Source organism: Toxoplasma gondii, chromosome VIII (genome assembly GCF_000006565.2).
Source record: "Toxoplasma gondii ME49 chromosome VIII, whole genome shotgun sequence".
In the NCBI taxonomy this organism is placed as follows: domain Eukaryota; phylum Apicomplexa; class Conoidasida; order Eucoccidiorida; family Sarcocystidae; genus Toxoplasma; species Toxoplasma gondii.
In genome coordinates, this window is record NC_031476.1 from 5,225,430 (window position 1) to 5,244,718 (window position 19,289).

The window sequence follows — 19,289 nt, forward strand, 5'->3', positions numbered from 1 at the left end:
GAAACGCTGACACTGCGAAAGGCGCTAAACGCAAAGAGCCACATTCCCTCCCAAAGGAAGATGAGAATCCTGATGGGAAATGCGTCCAACTCACTCGAACACAGAAATCAGTGTTGTGGCAGCGTGCGCGGAAGGGGAATTCTCGTTCGCAGCCTGGTGAAAATGGTGGCCCTGAAACCAGTCTAAAAAGTGATTTCGGCCGACAAAAGCTTGTGAATAACCCCTTCTCAACAAGGATTACTCCTGTGTTGGGATGGGTCGGATGATGCTCGCGTCTGTGAGCACAGGATCCCAGTTCCATTGTGCTTTTCGTGGCCATCAAGCTAGGAGCAGTAGGTATACGGGAATCCAGCGAATGGCTCGACAACCATTGTCCCTCGTACTACCAGCGAGAGGAAACGCGAAAGGAAATCGGATAGTTTGAAGTGTCCTGGCCAAACGCGCAAAGCCGTGGCGTGTCCGTGCACGTTTAACAAGTCTTTTCAATTGGTTTTACGAAGCACACGATAACTGGGTGTTCCCGTCTGCCCTGGGGGGTCCGCCTACTGAAGGAAAAGCGCCACGATTCTAGATCTGTAGGTGCAGAATCGCCCGCTTGGTGTTTGTGTCCGAACAAAGGTTCCCCGCAGAACTCTGCGTTCTTCCCGTGCCACTGACCGGGAGTGTTCCCTAGGTCTGCTGGGCACCCCCGCTTTCCATCGACAACCCGAGATTTTTCAAAATCAATTTTTCTACCGCCAAGTACTGCGCTTCGCTGCGAATGTCGCAGTGCAGAGCTTTGCCTGCAACTGTCTGAAGCGAGGGATAAACAAGTTGTCCCGCTGACTCTCTGTTCCCTGCGTTTTCTGCGCCCCCCGGGCACCTTGACCACTCGTCAGGCCCAGCAGAGTAAGCCCCGCTGTTTTTTTGCGGAGGCAGAACGCAAAGGAAATCCACCACACGTGCTGTGGAAGCCTCGGAGAGACGCAGCAGACCATGGCGTCCCTCTGGCACGTCTGCGTTTCCTTTCTTCAAACCAGGAACGACTCGGTTGCCACAGAGCGATGTCTCCAACATCCAAATGACGGCTACTGAAGACACAGCCGGAGAAACAGAACATAACGCGAAATAGGGAGTCTAGCTTCAGAGGCTCTCTGGCTGCTAGTTAACGCCCTGAGAAGGTACGGAGACGGGAACTTTTTACCCGCTCTTGAAACACAAGAGTTCCCGCAGCTGTCATGCAGGGAGAAGTCACTTTTTGTGGACACACGAAAAACAAGGAAGGCCACAGAAGAGGAATAGGTTGCGGCTCGCTGCCGCAGTTGGTCGAGACACAGCGAAACGTATGGGGAACGCCAGCGTGCGGCAGCCTTGCCAAGTACCTCGTCTCTGGGTTGTTCCATTTCTGAATCTTCAGGCATTTCCGGTGTGGCATCTCTTGCATGAACCCTCATGTTTCTGGTTCAACCTTTCGAGGCTCAAATGCTACCGTTTCACCATTTGCACAGAACTTGTTTGAGGGATTCGTCTGTGTTCGCGTCCCTTCGTTCTGCCGCTCTGTCTCTCCGTTCCAGCCGAAATACCCCTGCCAAAGGCCTTCTCACTTCACACATATTCTCTGTGACGCCTTCTGTCTGTCGCCTCACCACCTTAGAGTCCTAAACCAACGACGCAACTACGCACGCTACCTCCCTCGAAATCGCGTCTCCCTCTGGGTCTCCCCCGTCTCCCACAGCAACTTCCCACAACCTAAGACCCTTCTCGTCTTCCCCTCTTGTTCCATTCTCTGTTCCCCTTTTCTTCGCTGCTTCTCTCTTTCTCTCTCGTTCGACTCACTGGCGTCTCTCCGCGTTGCGGTGTGCCTCGCCATGAGTCGTGCATGCGCTTGTGTGAGGCGAAACAAACCTTCGAAGAACCGCACTGTGACTCCGGTACCGCCTCCGTGCGGACCGGCAGGCTTCCCAAACGGACCCAGCGCATGCAGAGCACCTTCCGCCGAACGCGATTCGCCGCTCGACGAGCCCACGGCTCTCAAACGCAGGTAGTAACGTGAGAGAACTTGCCCCGCTTGCCTCGACAGTCCAGGAAAGAACGTGTTTCCAACAAACGCGAGGTACAGCCGCAGCAGCGACGTCGTCCAGGACAGCAGCGCACCGAGTGCAGAAGGTCGACGCCGGCCTTGAGCGGCGCGGGAACACTCCAACGAAGACGAGGAGCCAATTTCAGTCTTACTTGCATGCGTCGCGACGTCCAGCGGCGGCGGGAGCGGGCCTGCGGCTGACGATTTTTGACCGCGACCTACAGCCTGGAAAAGGCGACGGAAAGAGAGGACATCGAGCGAACGTCGAGAGCAACTGTGCGGCGCATGGTCCTGCCATAATCTGCAGCATCTGGTGAGCAGGCGTTGGAGAAGGCATGTCTCACTCAAGTCGAGTGAGACATGCCTTCTCCAACGCGTAGCGGCCTGTAATGAGGCTGAGCCATGACGCGAATTAGAGGGTATCTCTGAAAACGATTTCTGCAAGGATGTCCATTCGTTCAGGCCCATCGAATGGAGGAGACAGTCTCGGATACTTCTTGTCGAGTCACAAAGAGAGACACTTCACAGGTGGACTTGCAATGGATAGAATGCGTTGCCCGAAAACAACCCCGCAGCACATGCACATCTTCGCGTGAAGCGCGACCAGACTGAAAACTCGACTGTGAGAACGAAAGGAAAACTCTGAAACTGCACTCGTTCAGCAGAGAAAGAGAAGAAGACCTATCGATGGACAGGTAGGAGAAGCACCACGAAGTAACGCCACCCGCACTCTGCGGAAGCTGTCCGTTCCCATCTACTGTCTCGTTTGTTTTCTCTTCTTGAAAACGCAGAGCCTACTCGACCAACGATGAAGTCGGTGACAGCATCGATCGCCCGCGGGGCGTCTCCGAGAACGACAACTGCGTCGAATCTTGAAAAGAGGGGGGGAGGCATGTTGGCATCGAGACAGGGGAGGTCGGCGTAGCATTCGCTCGAGCCACTCGGACTATTTGCATCGAAAAGCCTGGAAAGCGAAGAGAAAGTCTTCCCCCCAACGGCACCCGTCTCCGTGCTGGTCGCTGCGATGATCGAACACCGAGCTGTCAGACGCGTGACCAGACCCGCCTGCAGAAAGAGGAAACCAGAGAAGAAACAAGTGAAAAGAGGAAAGAAGAAGAAAACGAAGAAAGGGAGAGAGGGAGAAAAGAAGACTGATAGAGGAGAAGGAAAGCGCGCCACTGAAGAGGAAACGACAACGAAGGTCATGAAGAAGGTGGAGGGGTGTTCGTATCGTCGACACAAGATTGACAGAGATCTGGAATTTTTCAATTTGAGTCGTTCGTCCTCTTTCCTTGTCTCTTCTTCACATTCTTCACATTTCGCACGCGATGCCAGGCATCCCCCAGACTGGCCATGAAGACGTCATTTCAACGGACTTTTATCGCAGCCCGTGGTTAACTTTGAACGGAGCACACGGCGTCAGGAAAGAAGGATTTACGGAAGAATCGGTGCGGTATGGGATGGAATAAAATGCCTCCAAGCCCCTTCCCTGATATCATATCTGCACGACTTCAGCAGAATGTACAGGCATTCTTTTTTGCAGAATCAGACACCGATACAACTCGCAGATTCTACAGGCGCTGTCCTCTCCGTCTATGCGCCTTCTGTCCGACGTCTACTTCTGTTCTTCCTTCCTCTGCTTCGTTTCTGCGCTGCTCCATTCCCTGGCCCGCCTCCTTCCTGTTCTCCTCTCTTCCTTCGTTTCCTCTTCTTTCGTTCCTGCGGTTTGTCTCCGCCTCATCTTGCTCCTTTCCTGCGTCTGCCCCGAATCTTCTTTCTTCCTGGGTCCTTTCTTTCTCCTCATTCCTCTCCTTCCCCACTTCCACCGCCCTCCTCCCTCCCTCTCCTCTCTCTCTTCCGCGTGCCTCCCTTCGTCCCCGTTTCGTTCTCCTTCTCCTCCGCTACTGTGCTCCCTCTTCTCGCTTAGGCTCGCTGTCTTCTCCCCTTATATCCCCCTCTTCCTCTTCCTTCTTCTTCCTCTTCCTCTTCCTTCTTCTTCCTCTTCCTTCTTCCTCTTGCTGCTTCACGGTGGTCGTGATTCAGCTCTCCAGTCTTTGTCGCGTTCGCTACCTTGGCGACCGAAATCGACTGCTGCTCCATGGCTTCATGGATCGCGGCTTGGGCGTCCTTCTTCATCAAATACAAGTCGTCTAAACAGCAGACGCCTTCATCGGCCAGAACGAGGATTCCAGGGTCCAAGTGCCAGGCGCCGTTGCCGCTATCTCGAACAGCGGCGCATGTCAGCCCTGCGGCTGTGCATCCCATCCCTGAAACGCACGAGAACATCGACACTCTGTTCAGTTGCTCGCAAACCTTCAGACCGCGCGAAACCATGAACCTTCACGGAAGAGAGGAGAGAGACACGGGAGACGGCTGAACGCCGCCTCGCTTCTCGAGGCGACGCGCATCTGCGCGCAGACCCCCTCCCTGTCTCTCCGTCCGCGGAGACGGAGAACTGAGCACTTTCCCTCTACACGCCGTCTCTGACGACGCTCCACGACTGCGACAGTGGTTGTCCCTGTGCCGGAGTTTCTTCGCTCTTGCGACGCAGGTCCGCAGCGCCCTGCGTCACTCGAGGATGGCCAACACTCCGCATGCACAAAGTACCTTTTTCTTTCAACAAAGCCTCGTGTGAACGCCAACTCGCGGAGCCCCCTGCTGACATGCCAGGCCGCCAAAGAGGCTCCCGGGATCGCTGGACAGACGCTGCACCTCGGAGACTCCCGGGGAGTTACATGCGTTCTGTGAGTTCGCCTCGCGAAGCGTGGACTCCCCAAAGAAAGTCCCTACAAACTTACGAATCTCTTTTTACACAGTGCACAGGCAGGCCAGCGCCAGGTCTCACGTGACGCGTACTCGAGGCTCGGCCGTTGTCCCTAACTCTTTTTCCTGGACTTCTTTTCCACGCCAAAGGCCTACGAGCATTCATGTTGCCGAGTTTCTGGAATGCGCCATTCCCCATCGCAGACCTGATGAGGTCTGCCTCGGCGTCCCCCAGAAAAAAAGTCAAACATTACGGGAGTCACCTTCGCCTGTAGATCCTCTTCTGTTCTAGCGAGAATTCGCGTTCGCGTTTCGACTCTCCCCGACCCACAGCGAACGCCGTCTGTGCGGAACTGAAAACGGGTTTTCGTTCTTCCTGGCAGAATCCTCCCTCCGCCCAGAGGGTCTCAAGTTGAGTCCTTCCTGAGTTGCCTCTTAAACGTGTCATGGACTCGAAATCAACTGGCGCACGACCGGCGCCAAACCTCACCAGTTGCTCCAAAGGCCTTCTGCGCGAGTCGCCGTCCTGCAAGGAGCAAAGTCGATTTGCCCGTTCCTGTCGCGCCCAAGAGAAGCAAGTGGCATTTGTGTCGAGTGCTGCATCCTTCTCCACTTTCGCGGTCTTCTCGCTTTCTCTTGGCATCGCGATGCCTCACGCCCTCGACGTCGCCGTCCTCTCTGTCGTCTCTGCCCGGCCTTCGGCAATCCTGACACCGGGCGCCCTCGTCTTCCTCGCACGCGACGCGTTCGTCTGGCTGTCGGTGCAAACGCGAGTCGCGTTCTCCGCGACGGCCTCCTTCCCCCTCTCCTTGCTCCCCGGTGGCCTTCTCTCTCTTCGCCTTACTCCCAGACGTCTCTGCCCTCACGTCGTCCCCATCCGCGGCGTCTCCACCCCAGAGAAGGTAGGCCGCGCGGTTCGTCGGGGGCGCCCAGATGTCGGCTTCTCTCTGGGCGTCGCCTGCAGCTGGACGGACGAACTTCCTCCATCGGGATCCGCTTTCTTCTTCTTGCTGGTCGCCTTCCTCTTGAGAAGCGAACGAATTCGCGGCCAGAGCTCGGGTGTCCCCGAAGCCTCCTGGCGGCACTGTGCGCGCTTCACAGCCGCCTACAGACAGCCGAGAGAGACGCAATCGAAAGGGCAGATTTGGTGAAACATGACAAAGGAAACCAGCGTTAAGGCATTCCACGTCCGGCGATGCTTCGGCCATAATCTACAGGTATCACCCTGTCACTCGCACCAACGTTAAGTTTCACACAGGATACACTCTTCGAACAAGAATTGGATTCAGGTTCTGTCTTAGCGGAAAGGGAGAAACGCGACTGTTCATCTGCGCCTGTGGGCCGCAGGGTGTCGCCTGGGAGGAATCAGCTCTGAGCGTCATTTACAAGCTCACGTGAGGAAATCAGGAGCGGAAGGGAACGAGACACAGAGATCAAAACTCGAGGCACTTTGCGTCTCGGGAGGAGGTGCAGGGACAAGAATCGCCTGGAGCGACCAAGAGGCAGAAGAAGCGAGATGCAACCTGGCTCTCGATGTCACAGTCTCGTCATATCTTCTTCCTCACAGTCTTCTGTCGTGTTTGGAATTCCCTCAATCTTTCTTCGAGCTTTTTCCCTGTCGCGCACTCTGTCGATTCCTCGGCGAACGGTTTTCGTCTTTCTCTGGATATGTGTAGTTCTCCATCTCTTTGCTTCTGCGTTTCGCTCCTCTTTTCCTATGTATTTACCTCCCTGTGTCTCTCTTTCTCTGTGTCCTGAGCTAAACGTTCTTGCGTCTAGGTCTCTCGAGCGCTGTCTCGACCTCGCTCGACGGATATTCACAGGTGCATGCACATCTTGGTCTATCTGCTTCTCTGGAGGCTGCGTCTCTCCTTTCCTCCGTTGTTCGTTTCCGTCTCTCTCGCTGCCTCTTTGCTCTTTTCATTTCACTTTGTTCTCTTTGTTCTCCCCACTGCGTTTCCTTCTTCGTATTCCCTCTCTCCTTGATCTTCGTCTGCCTTTGTTCTCCTCACTGATCAACGTCAGCAGGAGGGCAAGTTTTGCCGAGCCCATGCCGTAAAGCGACGGACAGGCTGCGTCGAGAAGACGGCCTCGCGCCGTCCACTCATCCCAGCCGCCGCTTCCACCTCTCAATCCTTCTTCTCCCTTTTCTCCTCTCTCGCGCGCTCTCCCTCGCTCTCCGGCGCCGCCGGTCGCTTCGCCCTGCGCTGCGTCTGTGTCGCGCCCCGTCGACTCCCAAAAGGCCTGGAAAACCTCCTCGAGGCTCGGCAGTTTCTGCCGCAACTTCCGCGGGGACTGGGACTCCCTCTCTGTTTGACTCCCCGCAGAGCCAAGAGAAGAAGACGAGGAAGCAGGTGGGGGATGCGCGTCCTGAAGCGAAGGAGGTCTGAAAGTCTTTCGAGCGTCGGTCGAAAGAAGACGTTTGCGCTGGTGAGCTGCAAAGACTTGGACGAGGTACGGATCCCGAAAAAGCCACTCAACACTGCGGCGCGACGCAGCCAGAGGGTCCGGGCGAATGTGAAAGATGTTGTTTGCCTCGAGAACCATTTCGACCTCTGCTCTGAGCATTCCAAACTCAAACAGCACAGCCCCTCTCATTGACACACACACACACTCCAGCACGCACCTCTACACATACGTCTCATATATATATATATATATACATATATACATATATGCATATATACATATATGCATATATATATATATATATATAAATGTATACAAATATACGTTTATATGTATATATATATATATATATATATATATATGTGGCTAGTTTCATTGGGGTGGCGTTTCGGCGTCGAGTGTCTGGGCGGATATCTGCATGCAAATCTTATCTGTGGCTAGCGCGTCGTCTCTGTGGGGTTTCCGCTCGGGTACAATTGTCTTTCGGACCTCATGTCGCGGACGACGCGTTGCCAGCGTCTGCCTACGATGCCGACGACGGTGACGATGTCGCCCATCGAGACAGTGCCTGAAGGCAAACGTTGAATTCGGGGAAGACAGCTGCCTGTGTTTCTCTGGAGCGACGCACTCCTACGTCGAGGCCCCGTCTGAAGACCGTGGCGCCGCGTTCGAATGAAGGGATTTTTCACACTGCATGCGCTTCGGACGCTTCGGTCGCTCCTTCGGTGGCGATGCAGGCAGTGGGCACCGGCGTAGCCCCGGTTGGACTGGAGTTCCGTCGATCTGAAGCCAACTGAAGGCAGGACGGTGCGGCCTATCGAGTGCGATCCTCAAGTCTTGTTTTTAGCGCAGTCTTCCGCTGCACTTGCAGCCGCGGCAGCGACGTAACAGACTGCATCCGAGATCGAGGACTCCCCAACAAAGCAGGCGACAACGCAGAGCTCGACGAGCAGAAGCATGCACGCTGCCGCAGTTCGGCCCGAGAAGAAAGACGACCGACAGCAGGAAGAGAGGCCAGAGGGAAGTAGGTCACGAGGAGGGTCTCGCAGAAAGAAAGGACGGAGAACAAGAACGAGTTGAGAAAGAGAGGAACGAATAAGTCAGCAAGAGAGAACGACACAGCGCAGCAAAAGAAAACGAGGGTGCCAGAACCGAACACGACGCGAAACGACATCACACAGAATTCGAAAGACAAAGGAGAGCCTCTGACCTGCAAGGTGTCTCAGGAGAACCACAGGTAGCAGCGCGCGGTGTGCCGGATCTCGAGAGAGATACTTTCTTGCTCCCGCCAGCGAGCAGCGAAGTCTGAAGGGAGAGCGGAGAGCGGAGAGCCAAAGCGAGAAGGCAATTACTCTTCGAACAGACTCTATTGTTGCGGCCTGCCAGCGAACGATGGGCATCTGGAACTTCAGTCCAATTCAGAAACGCGGCCTGCAGCCCCTCTCCGCACAGCTACCGAGAACGCGAGAAGAATCGAGAAGAAGCGAGAACGAGATTCCAAGTGGACCCTCGAGGGCGTCCTCGAAGCCACACAAAGGCCGCCACAGAAAACAATGCAGCCGAGACCCACCCCGCGGGTCCCTCAGGTCGGACGTCGACCGTGACTAGGCAGCTACACCGAGAGAGAAGGCGGTGCATGGAGCTCGAATTTTGAAGCAAGAAGAGAAGAGCCAGAGGCACCTCGAAGGCGCCAACGCATGCACAGCACCAGAAACTATTCCGCAAGAGAGAAACACTTTCGACAACTGATGTTCCACTTTTTGGCTGTTCCTCAGTCTCCTTGAGTCCGTTCGCGTTTCTCAGTTTTTCATCTTCCGTCCTTTTCTTCCTTCTCGGAAACGCCCCCCACCCCCGGGGAAGGCAACGACAGCCGCGCATCATCCAAAGACACTCGAGCCGGGCGGGGAGAGCGCGGCTCTCCGTTCTCCGTAGAGCCTTCTGTCTATTTGTTTGGTACCGCGTCTAATGATTCAGCCTCATCTTCATGCTAGGGAGTCACGCCTGTTTTAGTCGAGCGGCCAGCCTGCCAAGCTGAACGTCGGAGACAGGCGATTCAGGACGATCCAGAGCGGCTCTTGTCTCTCTTCACAGAGCGTCGTCCAGTTGTTTTTCGTTTTTTTTCGCGGGTTTCGCCTCATCTGAACCCTCTTCACTGGGCGATCTGTGCCTCTGGCTCTCCACGGACTGCTTCGTTTCCTCTACCCCTGCGTTCTTGTCCTGTCGCTCCACTCGTGCTTCCCTGAGGCGTTTCGTACGCACTTGATTTCTTGGTAGTCCATGAGGCAGGTCGCCTCGCCCAGCGAGTCGAACGTCTCGCCTTCACACGGACCTCGCCGGCGTCCCCAAAAGCCCCCGCGTCCGCGATGAGGGACTTTCTCCTGCGAAGCCGTGCGAGCGCGAAGCTGCTCGCGAATCGCTGCGCCTGATGAACAGAGAGAATAAGACACACGAGACGCGAGAAGGAATGAAGAGGAACGAAGCCGACGCAGAAGACGACAGGACGCCCGAACGAACGAGACCGGCAGGAAGAGATTCCTGACGCAGAAGGAGACAGAGGACGAGAGTGTCGGGGAGCAATGTTCTCTCTCTCGAGTGAGTCGAGACGAACGCAGACCTCACTCCTTACTTCCTGCGGGGCATTTGAGAGGAATGTCGAGTTGATAGCCTTGCTCGGCGCAAGCAAAAACGCGAAAGCACTCGCCACACTGTCGGCAGGACATCGTCCGTTCTTCTTCGACGGCCTGTAGGTCGCCTGACAAGCCAAGGCAGACAGCGAGAATTGACTTCATTCGCGAAAAGAGAAGAAGACCGCTCACAGCAGGAAGGTTGCAGAAGCACTGAACTTGACATGTGAATAGAGAAATGAATAGTCGTCGCGGTTTGTGTTAGAGATAGACGTTCCGAACTCTCTCGAAGAACGCTGGGAAGCGTAATCCCGTTGTAACAGAGAAACGGCGCGTTGAGTTCAACACTGACGCCCGACCGACTATTGCTTCTAACTAGCAAGAAGCGCCCAGGGCGAGATCCTTCAGACGAGCGAACACAAGCCGCGGAAGGCGGCAAAGAAACAACGGCATACAGACCAGACGGCGGAAGATCTGCAGAGAGTCGCGTCCAGAGATGCAGGTGGGTATATGCGTGTCTTCACACAAAAAGCGACGCAAAGTAGAAGTGGAGCATCCAGACGAATGACGCTCTCCAGAGATCCACAGACTGAGTGGCGGACGACAAGACGAGAGACGCCGAGAGGAATGGGCGAAAAACGACTGAGTTGAAAAACAGTCGCGAGAGAGAAGCACGCGGAGTACATGGGGAAATAGAGGAGAAGCGTGAAATTGGGGGTTCGAGTGTTTTCGCAAGATCCTTGCAGACATCTCGTGGAGAGAACAAGACTTGTTTGTTGTCGCCAGCCTTCGCTGAATTGGCGCACAAACAAAAAGGGAGGAATCCTGGTCGCCTCCAGCATTCGGAAGACGAAGCCGGCCGCCTCTTTCTCCTTTTCAGATAATTCGAAACAGACACAGAGAGTCATCAACGGTACCTGCGCGAGCGACGCGACCCGTGATGACCACAAGCTTTCCTTCGTCGCTAGTTCGAATTTGGCTGAAGAGAGAAAGAGCAAGAAAGAGAAAAGAGTTGAATCGACACCCACACCCGCCTCGCGCCTTCCCGCTTTCCGGTATCTAGGCACTGCGAGCGATGCCTCCTCCGTCGTTCTCTCTCTCACGTCCTCGTCTCTTGTTCGTGATTCGCTGGCTTCCGCTGCCCACCAGTCGCCAACAACACTGCTTTCTCTTGTCATCCCCTTCTTTCTTGCCCATCTCCGTTCTCGGACTCTCAACTTTCCTTCGCCTCTTCGCCAGTGCACGGTCACAGAATTCGCCGTCGTTCCTTCCCTTTCCACTGATCTTCTCTCTTCCGCTGATTTTCTTCTCTCTTCCGCTGATCTTCTTCTCTCTTCGTCTTAGTCGCAGTGTCATGCTGAAAGTATCTCTTGGCAGCGCGTTACGTGCTTTGGTTTCCTTCTGTTTCTCGTCTGTGTTCTTCTCTCTTCCGACCCTCTTGCCTTTCCCTGTCTCTGTTCGTCCTCTTCTTCGTTCCTCTTCTCTTCTCCTTTTTCTTCCGTCACCCCTATGAATGGCCTCATCATCTGCCCTGGCTGCTTCTCCTCAATTCTCCTTTCTTTTTTTCTCTTGTCCTTGTCATTTCTCTCTTCCGCTTGCCATTTCTCTTCTTTCTCCTTCCTATTTCTCCTTCCTTCTTCTTTCTATATCTCTCGCTTCTTCTCGTCGCTTTCGTCCTTGTTCGAGAGCCTTGGCTCTCGCTTCCCTTGCCTCCCGGTGTACGCACAGCGGAGTCCTTCTCTCCATGTATTTGTCCTTGGGGATGTGGGTGAGTCTGATCTTCAGGGGAGGCGCGGATCGGAGCAGCAGTTGTTCTTCTTGTCGCTTTTCCTCCGCCTCTTTGCTCTGCATGTCGTGCTCCCCGCAGCTCTGCATATGTCGAAGCAGGCTCGCTGCGACGTCTCTGACGACGTCAGTCTCCAAGAACGCAAGCGTCTCTCGCGGCTTGTTCACCACCGCCGCACCTAGCAGGGGAGCCTGGTGCAGAAGCGACAAGAGATCCACCTCAAACGAAACGGTGGAGACCATTTCGTGGAGGGCGCGACGCTGCGGATCCAGCGCCACAGCTCTCCAGAAGGCGGCAGCGGAGCTGGACAAGCCGCCCGGAGTCTGAGCGGAGAGGAGAGACGCGAAAAGAGCGCTTTTGGCAGAAACGTTCGTCGCCGCAGAGACGTACAATCCCAGAGTGAACAGATGCGACGGCGTAGTCGCGAGGAAGCGAAGAAACTCGGCGCGGATCTGGGAGGGCGCGGCCTCACGCAGCGAGTCCAGTGCAGCTCTCGTCCACGGCTGTGGGGAAGCGGCAGACGCCTCAAGGACCGCTGCTGAAAAAGCTGCGAAACTCGACCGATCGCCGGCGACCGGGCGCGACAGCGGACAAGGAAACTCTGGCAACGCTGGAGGCGATGACGCCGCGGAGGGCAGGAACGACGCGAGAACCACAGGCAGGCAAAAGTCAGAGCAATTCGTATTCTGCGAGGACGCTTGACTCACCGCAGGAGAACAAACATAAGAAGAAGAAGAAGAAGAAGAAGAAGAAGAAGAAGAAGAAGAAGAAGAAGAAGAAGAAGAAGAAGAAGAAGAAGAAGAAGAAGAAGAAGAAGAAGAAGAAGAAGAAGAAGAAGAAGAAGAAGAAGAAGAAGAAGAAGAAGAAGAAGAAGAAGAAGAAGAAGAAGAAGAAGAAGAAGAAGAAGAAGAAGAAGAAGAAGAAGAAGAAGAGACAACAGCGAGTGGTTTGCCTGGAGAAGGGTGGGAGGCCTGTCCCTCCGGAGACCCGCCAGGAGGGCAGGCTGGCCTCCGGCCCTCTCGCAGAACAGACCAGTTTCGCCTGCTCATCGCTTTTGAACTTCACGGAGGTTTAGACGGAAACGTTGATGAAGAAGAAACTGGCAGAAGGAAAGGACGAAACGTCAACAAGAATGAGGCGCGGAGTAGAGAGACCTCTGACGCGTGGTATCGCGGCTGACAGCGAAAAAGATGGCCTTTGCGCATATGTGGAAAACCGCAAAAGCTGAAAAGGCTTCAGAAGAGGAAAGGACGGGGAAAGAGAGAGACAAAGGCGCAGAAGAAGTCGGAGGAGACACAGCAAATCCGGCACCCGCTGCGGTGTGTGACTCCACGATGAAAACAGAAAAGAATGGGGAAGAAGAGCGTCACTCAATGGCGACAATGAGTAACAGACACACGAAAAACAGTCTTTCTTCTTCAGCCGAAGCATCCTTCCATTTGGCGAACAAAAGAGCTGCAATTTCCTACATTGTACCGGAGAAAAAACGAGACAGGACGACGCAGACCCCTGCAGCGACAGCGTTCCGAGGTGTCTCGACAGTAGAGACCAGCTCCTCGGCTCCATGAACGTCGCTGAAGGAGAGAAATAACGAAGGAAGGAAAAACTTTAAATCTACAGCGGCCGTCTTTCTTCACCAAGGACCGTGATAGCGTGCATGTCTTGTCAATAATGGACGCGTGCATCTTTTCTCGTTCATCGAAACCAAGGAGACTCACCGACATTTTATGTTAGCTGAAAGCGTGAGAATAGGTTCTCAACTTTATTTTACTGTCCTCCTTGTTTCCTCTCCAAATATGCTGGTGAATGAAAGAGAACGAGAGAAGGACAATCGCCTTGACACTTTGAGAACCGCGAGAAAGGACAGAGAGACTCGAGCGGTTTGACCGCCATGGTGGGTGCTCGGGTCCGTTGGCTGGACAGTTGGAAAGTTTTTTCTTGCCTCTGTTTCTGTCGAGAAGTGTAAATTTCTCTGTTCTGTTCACCACATGTCTTTCGTCGGCTTCGTTGGGGACTCTCTGCTTGCAGTATAGACTCCATAAAGGAAGGCGAAGGGACAGCACACTCGGGTGTGACACGGGCGCTCGAACGCCGGAAGTCCCCGAAACTTTTTCTTCTTTCGGATGGCAGTTTCCTCTGTCTTGTAAGTCGTGGAAAGTGCGCCACGAAGGGCATGAGAGACCTCCCGATTTCCCGGTGTTTTTATTCAGAGTGGTGAAATGTCTGGATCTTCCAAAGGACTCTCTCCAGTTCTGGTTCGCTGAATCCGACGTGCCTTCGGTTGATTTCATGGCAAAAGAACGGATGATGATTTTCGACATTTGTTTCATACAACATTTCTCTGCTCCATTCATGCATACAGGTGTACATTCGCGCTTACGGAATCTACTTGGAGGAAATTGTATTCCCCTTCTCTTGGTCCACGGTAGTACGGATCTGCGCGTTGCTGCATCCTCAAAAAGTCCCGCTGACCGGGTTCTCCTTTATTGCAGCTTCTGAAATCACCTTCTCGATGCCGCGAAACGTCTCCTCGATTGAACTGCCTCTCCTCACTTCAGTTAATCCAGCAATGCTTTCAGCTGGTTTTCTACATGCACGGGATTTCGCACTTCTCTCTCCTGTCTAAGACAGTCTTGAACCCGTGGAACTTCTCTGCAGAGAGTCGGCACTCCTATATATATAGATATATATATACATTATATGTTTATCCGTATATATATATATATATACATGTATATATATGTATTGACTTTAGAGCTGTCAAGGGCGTCCAGTAAGTTTTGCGTGTGTCAGGGGATAATACCAGGCCATAGTTCAATGTATCGGGCTCGCTCCTCACACTTTGAATCATAGATCCCTGTTTCATGCATGCAAAACCGGAAGCTTTTTTTAATTCTGGATCGCCTCTTCGCATACACCCACGGGTGGCGAGCGTCGACAAAGAAACGATATCTGACATGAGAAATTCTTGCTTGGACTTTCTCGGATCCCAGTGCCTACTCTGTAGGGGCAGTGCAAATGCAGACATCTGGAGTCAAGAAGTTTGGCTCTCCGAACTCAAGGAACGCAGACACACGACCTATGAACCATGCAACTCAGATCTGCCACGATCTTCGGCATGATCATCTACACATATGCAGATAATTCAGAGAGAGATGACTGTCTGCGCAGGTTTTATCGAGAGATATCTCCATCTACAAATATCCATCTACATATATATATACATATGTATATATATATATATATATATATCGGGTGTTTTGTGTAGAAGAGCCCAAGGGCTTCAGCGCCAGAGAGGGCCTTTCCTTCGAAGGTTAGACGAGACCTTTGTCCCTTGCATCCCTCTACTAAAAAGGACGGATCTCGAGGGCAGGTGCCTTTGTGGCCATTTCATGTTTGCCTTAATGTGTGTGTGTCGCTTTCGACTTGAAATCTCTCTCTCTCTCTGTTGGTGTGAAGACGGACGTTCTTGTTTCTCGACCTCTACAAGTATGTGTCTCCGACAGGTTTCGAAGTAAAGTTGAAGGCATGCGTGAGTTCTGAGTCTCTGAACTTTGCGTCGAGGCGGTCCGGTCCTCCACGTTGGAGACGAACTGCTGCGCGCTCGACGTTCCCTCTCCTGTTTCCAAGAATAGAAGTCGAGACCGACGCACCGACTCCGCAGGAACCTCACCGCCCCGGAAGCCCAGAGAGGACTCACTCACGCCTCTCTGCCTCTCACTCTGGACAGTTGGGCATCGCTCCCCTTTCCCCCTTTGACAATCTCAGTAGTTACGCAACCAGAGCCGACGCAGTGGCAGACTGGTACTTCCACGTCGCAGGCAGCTGCTTTGTGCGCTTGTAGTAGCGAGCAAGACGGTGAATTCGAGACTCAACAAGAATCAGACGGAACTTGGCGTCCTTGTCCTTCCTGTTTCTCTCCAAGTGCTTTCGCACGCTCACGGCTTTCTTGATCAAGTAGTACAAGTCCTCAGGCAGCTCGGGGGCAAGACCTGAAAAAAAAAGAACAGTCGGGAGAACACTGGTGGCGCCGGGTCTGGAGGACCTCGAAAACGCACTTGGCGCTCTTCAGAACCTAGAGAAACAGATGAGAGGAGGACTTGAACAGCCGCTTCCACGCGCTCTAAATGTGCATGCGGGAGTCGAGGAAAGAGGTCAGACAGGCACTTGGACGGCTGGCAGTAGATCGGATTTGAGAAACAATACCGAGTTCGCCACGAAGGGAAGGACAGCGACGCCGTTCCTTTTTAACCAGACGAAGAAACGCGGAGAGCATACACTTGGGAGAGGAGAGCAACGTCGCTTCAACAAGCTCTCGATTGCATAGATTGCACGCATACAAAAACTCCACTTTGCTGGACAAAGAGAGAGACAAGCAACGTGATTCTTGCAATGTTGGAGAGGGCGACGGCAGAGAGCTGAACGCCAGAAAATCAGCATCTGCGCTAAATCTCTTCAAGGGAGACAGTGTTGCAGTGAGAGAAGCAGCAGACACACTGACGAAGGCCAGCCTCCTCAAGAACGAGTCGACTGATCTAGGTGCCTCTTCGAAGGGAACCTCTCACTGCGGAGAAACGCGAAAAACGTTCTTTCTCAAAGAACAGAGAACCGGGAAGGCAGAGAACGCCCTCGCGACGACGCGGCGTCATTCCCTCTCCAAACAGACGCAAACTTCACACTTGCTCCTGCCAAAGGCGCTACCCTCACACCGTATCGAGGCATACATATATACAACGTGCATGCATTTGCGTTCGTTTTTCACTCCCAGACCTTCTTGAGCCTGGAAGGAGCTGCGCCCCGATTTCCGCCCCTCCAGTGTTCTCGTGAAGATTGAAACAGTGTTTCCCTTAACGCGTAAACCTACCTTGGAGCTTGAGGATACGGAGGATCTTGTTGCCAGTGACGGATTTAACCTGCGGCACTCCGAAGGAGTCTCTCAGTGTGACGCCGATCTGTAAGTCGCCAGAGAAGCACAAGCAGCCAAAAGCAAGAAGAACGTGAGAATCGAAAAACAGACGACCTTCCACATGCATTCATACTTCTCGAAGGATGTGATTTGGCCTCCGAAAAAATTGCCTTGGTCGTTCGCGACTTCATCGTGTGCAATGACTCTCCCCCGGTTTCGCCGCATTGGATCGTCCGGTTTGCCGCCGACGCGGAACGGCCGCGCCACGGTCACAAAAAACATGTCGTCCTCACTTTCGGTAAAATGCACAAGAAACCATGTTGATTTCACAGGAGAAGCGAACCGTTCAGTGAACAACAGTAGGTCCGCTCGCGAATTTCCGAGAGACTGTCTTCGGACCGCTCGGATCCCAGCCACCCACGCACAGGACCGTGTCAGTCAGGTCTACACAAACAACACAACGCGTTGTTCCCCCCTGTCCACAGTTCGCGAAACGAGGCATTTTTGCGGATAGGTTTTGCGGGGAGGAACGCAAATTTTCCCCCGGCTTCCTCCCGCTCGTTCCCGTTCTTTGGTTCCTCGAGCAAGTCACACGACAGCGGGGAAACCGACAAACGTCCATCCCGTTTGGTTGCTTCAGCCCATCCCCGCGCAAGAAATCCCGACTGGGCGCTTTGGTCAACAGAGAGGTCCGGCTGTGAGGCAAGCGAGCATTTCTGCAGCATTTTTTGAGACAGGAGAGCGGCAGGAAAACTCAGCAGAGGGAGGGAGAGGATTCTCGTCCCCATCTCCGCTGAACAGGCCGAGGGCGAAAAGACTGCGAAAAATAACTGCGGAGAGTCGAGGGGCTGAGATTCGCGAGCGTTTTCCCCCGATGAACTGGAGAACGCGTATTTTTCCTGTGCACTTCCCCGTTGTTCCCCAGACCGCAGCCGCGGCAACTCCGTCGTTTTTCTCCCTTCTTCCCGCCGAAAGTACCTGGGAGGGGGTCTGGCCCTTCTTTGCGAGCTTGGCAATGTGCTCTTCGACGTCCGACGGCTTGATTTTCAGCCATGTCGGGGGCTTTCTGCGCCAGGGGAGAGCGCTGGCAGACATGCCCTTTCCAGGACCGTACATGCGCCCCATGGTGACGGAGAAAAATCGAAATTGGGAACCGCAAGGTGGAAGCGGAGAACGCCCTCGATCTGTCGCGGCACTCCGGACACACAGCGGAGCACGAACGCGAGGAGAAAAACCGGTGACGAAGCCACCTGAGGAAGACGCAGAGAAAGGAAGAGAATTGAGGGGAGAACCCGTCGAGGAAATGCGAGGCTTCCCAGAAGACCCGTCGGCCGCGTAGCGCCGCGTTGCTCTCTCGCGGCACCCCACGCTCGCGACAAAAGCCCCCACCGCAGCTCAGGCTCAACGCTGCATGCCAAAAAAGTTTGCGGCTCCACCCCACCCGTTTTGGGATTTTGCGTGATGCTCAAATTGCATGCGCCCCCGTGGCTCGCAGTTTGGAAGAAGAGAAAGTCTCGTCTTGCCTCCGCGCGAGTCTCCGCGCAGAAAACGCCTTTCTTTTTCGAAAATGCATGCACACAGATAAGGCGATGATCGAGTTCATGCATTATCACGTTCTTGCAGATGCTGCACATGCGAGAACTCGGTGGGTTGGATCTCTCTCTCGGATGCAAGAGACGCACTCGTCGATTTCTCGACTTTTTCCTTCAAAAGCGTTTTGCTATCGCCTCGCACGTCGGGAGGTACGCGCGACGGTAGTTTCTCTGCAGTGTGCCCCAGGAAAAGGCAGAGGATAGAAACCTAGGAATCCTTTTCGATAGTGTGGAATAACAGGGGGGAGTAGTCTAGCTTCCGTTGTTATGTCTCACGGGTATGGCATGCTTGGTGACTTGTATGAGTTTTATGAATGGGAGCACAGTTGTTCCCAAGGTGCGTTTAGGTATACTTCAGAAGCATCTGGTGCATATGTGCTAGCGTTCAACATCTAGTTAGAGAAGGAGCAGCAGCTTGGGACTTTTCTCCGTAAAAACGACATACAAATGCAAAACAAATCTGCAGAGGGGAATTCCTCGCGGGGCACGCACTTCGATTTTTTAGACTTTTCATTTTGAGAAAACAATGGAAATTTCAAAGCGGACTTCCCCAAGTCACATCTCACTTTCCAGCACACATGGAAATCTGCAAACAAAGTCCTGTTTTTTCAGCGGGAGCTTTCCTCAACAAAGACAGAACTCAGGACGGTGAGGGCTGAGACGAAGGCTCGTGAAGCAAAAGAGTTTCAACTACTGAAGTAGAGTTTAAGGAAGCCACCGAGAACCGTTTATTCGGCTGTTGAGCGGCAGATGATGAAAGCATAAATCAGACGATGAGGAAGTGAAATTCCTCTATTCGCAAGAACCCGCAGAGTTGTTGCGCTGAAATTCTTCAAGAAATTTTACTTGGGTCCTTTCCATTTCCTTCGCCGTTTACTCGGCTGCTTCTGTTGTGACGCTCAGTCGTTTTCCTCGTCCCCGTATTACCGCGGCTGCCGGCTTTTCGCGGTTGTCTCATGCACTGACAATCTCTGCGAAGCCTATTTTTCTGCAGCCTCTCTCATGAGGACGGTGCATGCGCAGATGAACCTACAGGACTCGACTTGAAAGTAGACCTCTCTATATATGCATATATATATACATATACATATATATACATATGCATATATATACATATATAGATATGTATATATATATATATATACATCTG

At 53.5% G+C, this 19,289-nt stretch overlaps 2 protein-coding genes across 2 annotated transcripts; both read right to left on the reverse strand.

Annotated features, from left to right (window-relative positions):
- Positions 1 to 669: 669 nt before the first annotated feature.
- On the reverse strand, positions 670 to 12,690 carry TGME49_270450 (MCM2/3/5 family protein; the record flags this gene model as incomplete). Its single annotated transcript, XM_018781577.1, has 12 exons — positions 670 to 1,070; positions 1,816 to 2,284; positions 2,858 to 3,124; positions 4,130 to 4,326; positions 5,313 to 5,927; positions 6,835 to 7,382; positions 7,721 to 7,799; positions 8,442 to 8,536; positions 9,491 to 9,653; positions 9,858 to 9,983; positions 10,773 to 10,834; positions 11,582 to 12,690. The coding sequence occupies 12 exons, from the start codon at positions 12,688 to 12,690 to the stop codon at positions 670 to 672; spliced, it is 4,131 nt and encodes a 1,376-aa protein (XP_018636613.1).
- Positions 12,691 to 15,134: 2,444 nt separating this feature from the next.
- RPS13 (ribosomal protein RPS13) lies at positions 15,135 to 17,861 on the reverse strand. The gene is made up of 3 exons (XM_002365673.2): positions 17,526 to 17,861; positions 16,506 to 16,593; positions 15,135 to 15,633 (listed from the first exon to the last, which is right to left on the reverse strand). Exons 1-3 carry the CDS (start codon positions 17,670 to 17,672, stop codon positions 15,413 to 15,415), a joined length of 456 nt encoding a protein of 151 aa, XP_002365714.1. The 5' UTR covers positions 17,673 to 17,861; the 3' UTR covers positions 15,135 to 15,412.
- Between the last annotated feature and the right edge of the window lie 1,428 nt (positions 17,862 to 19,289).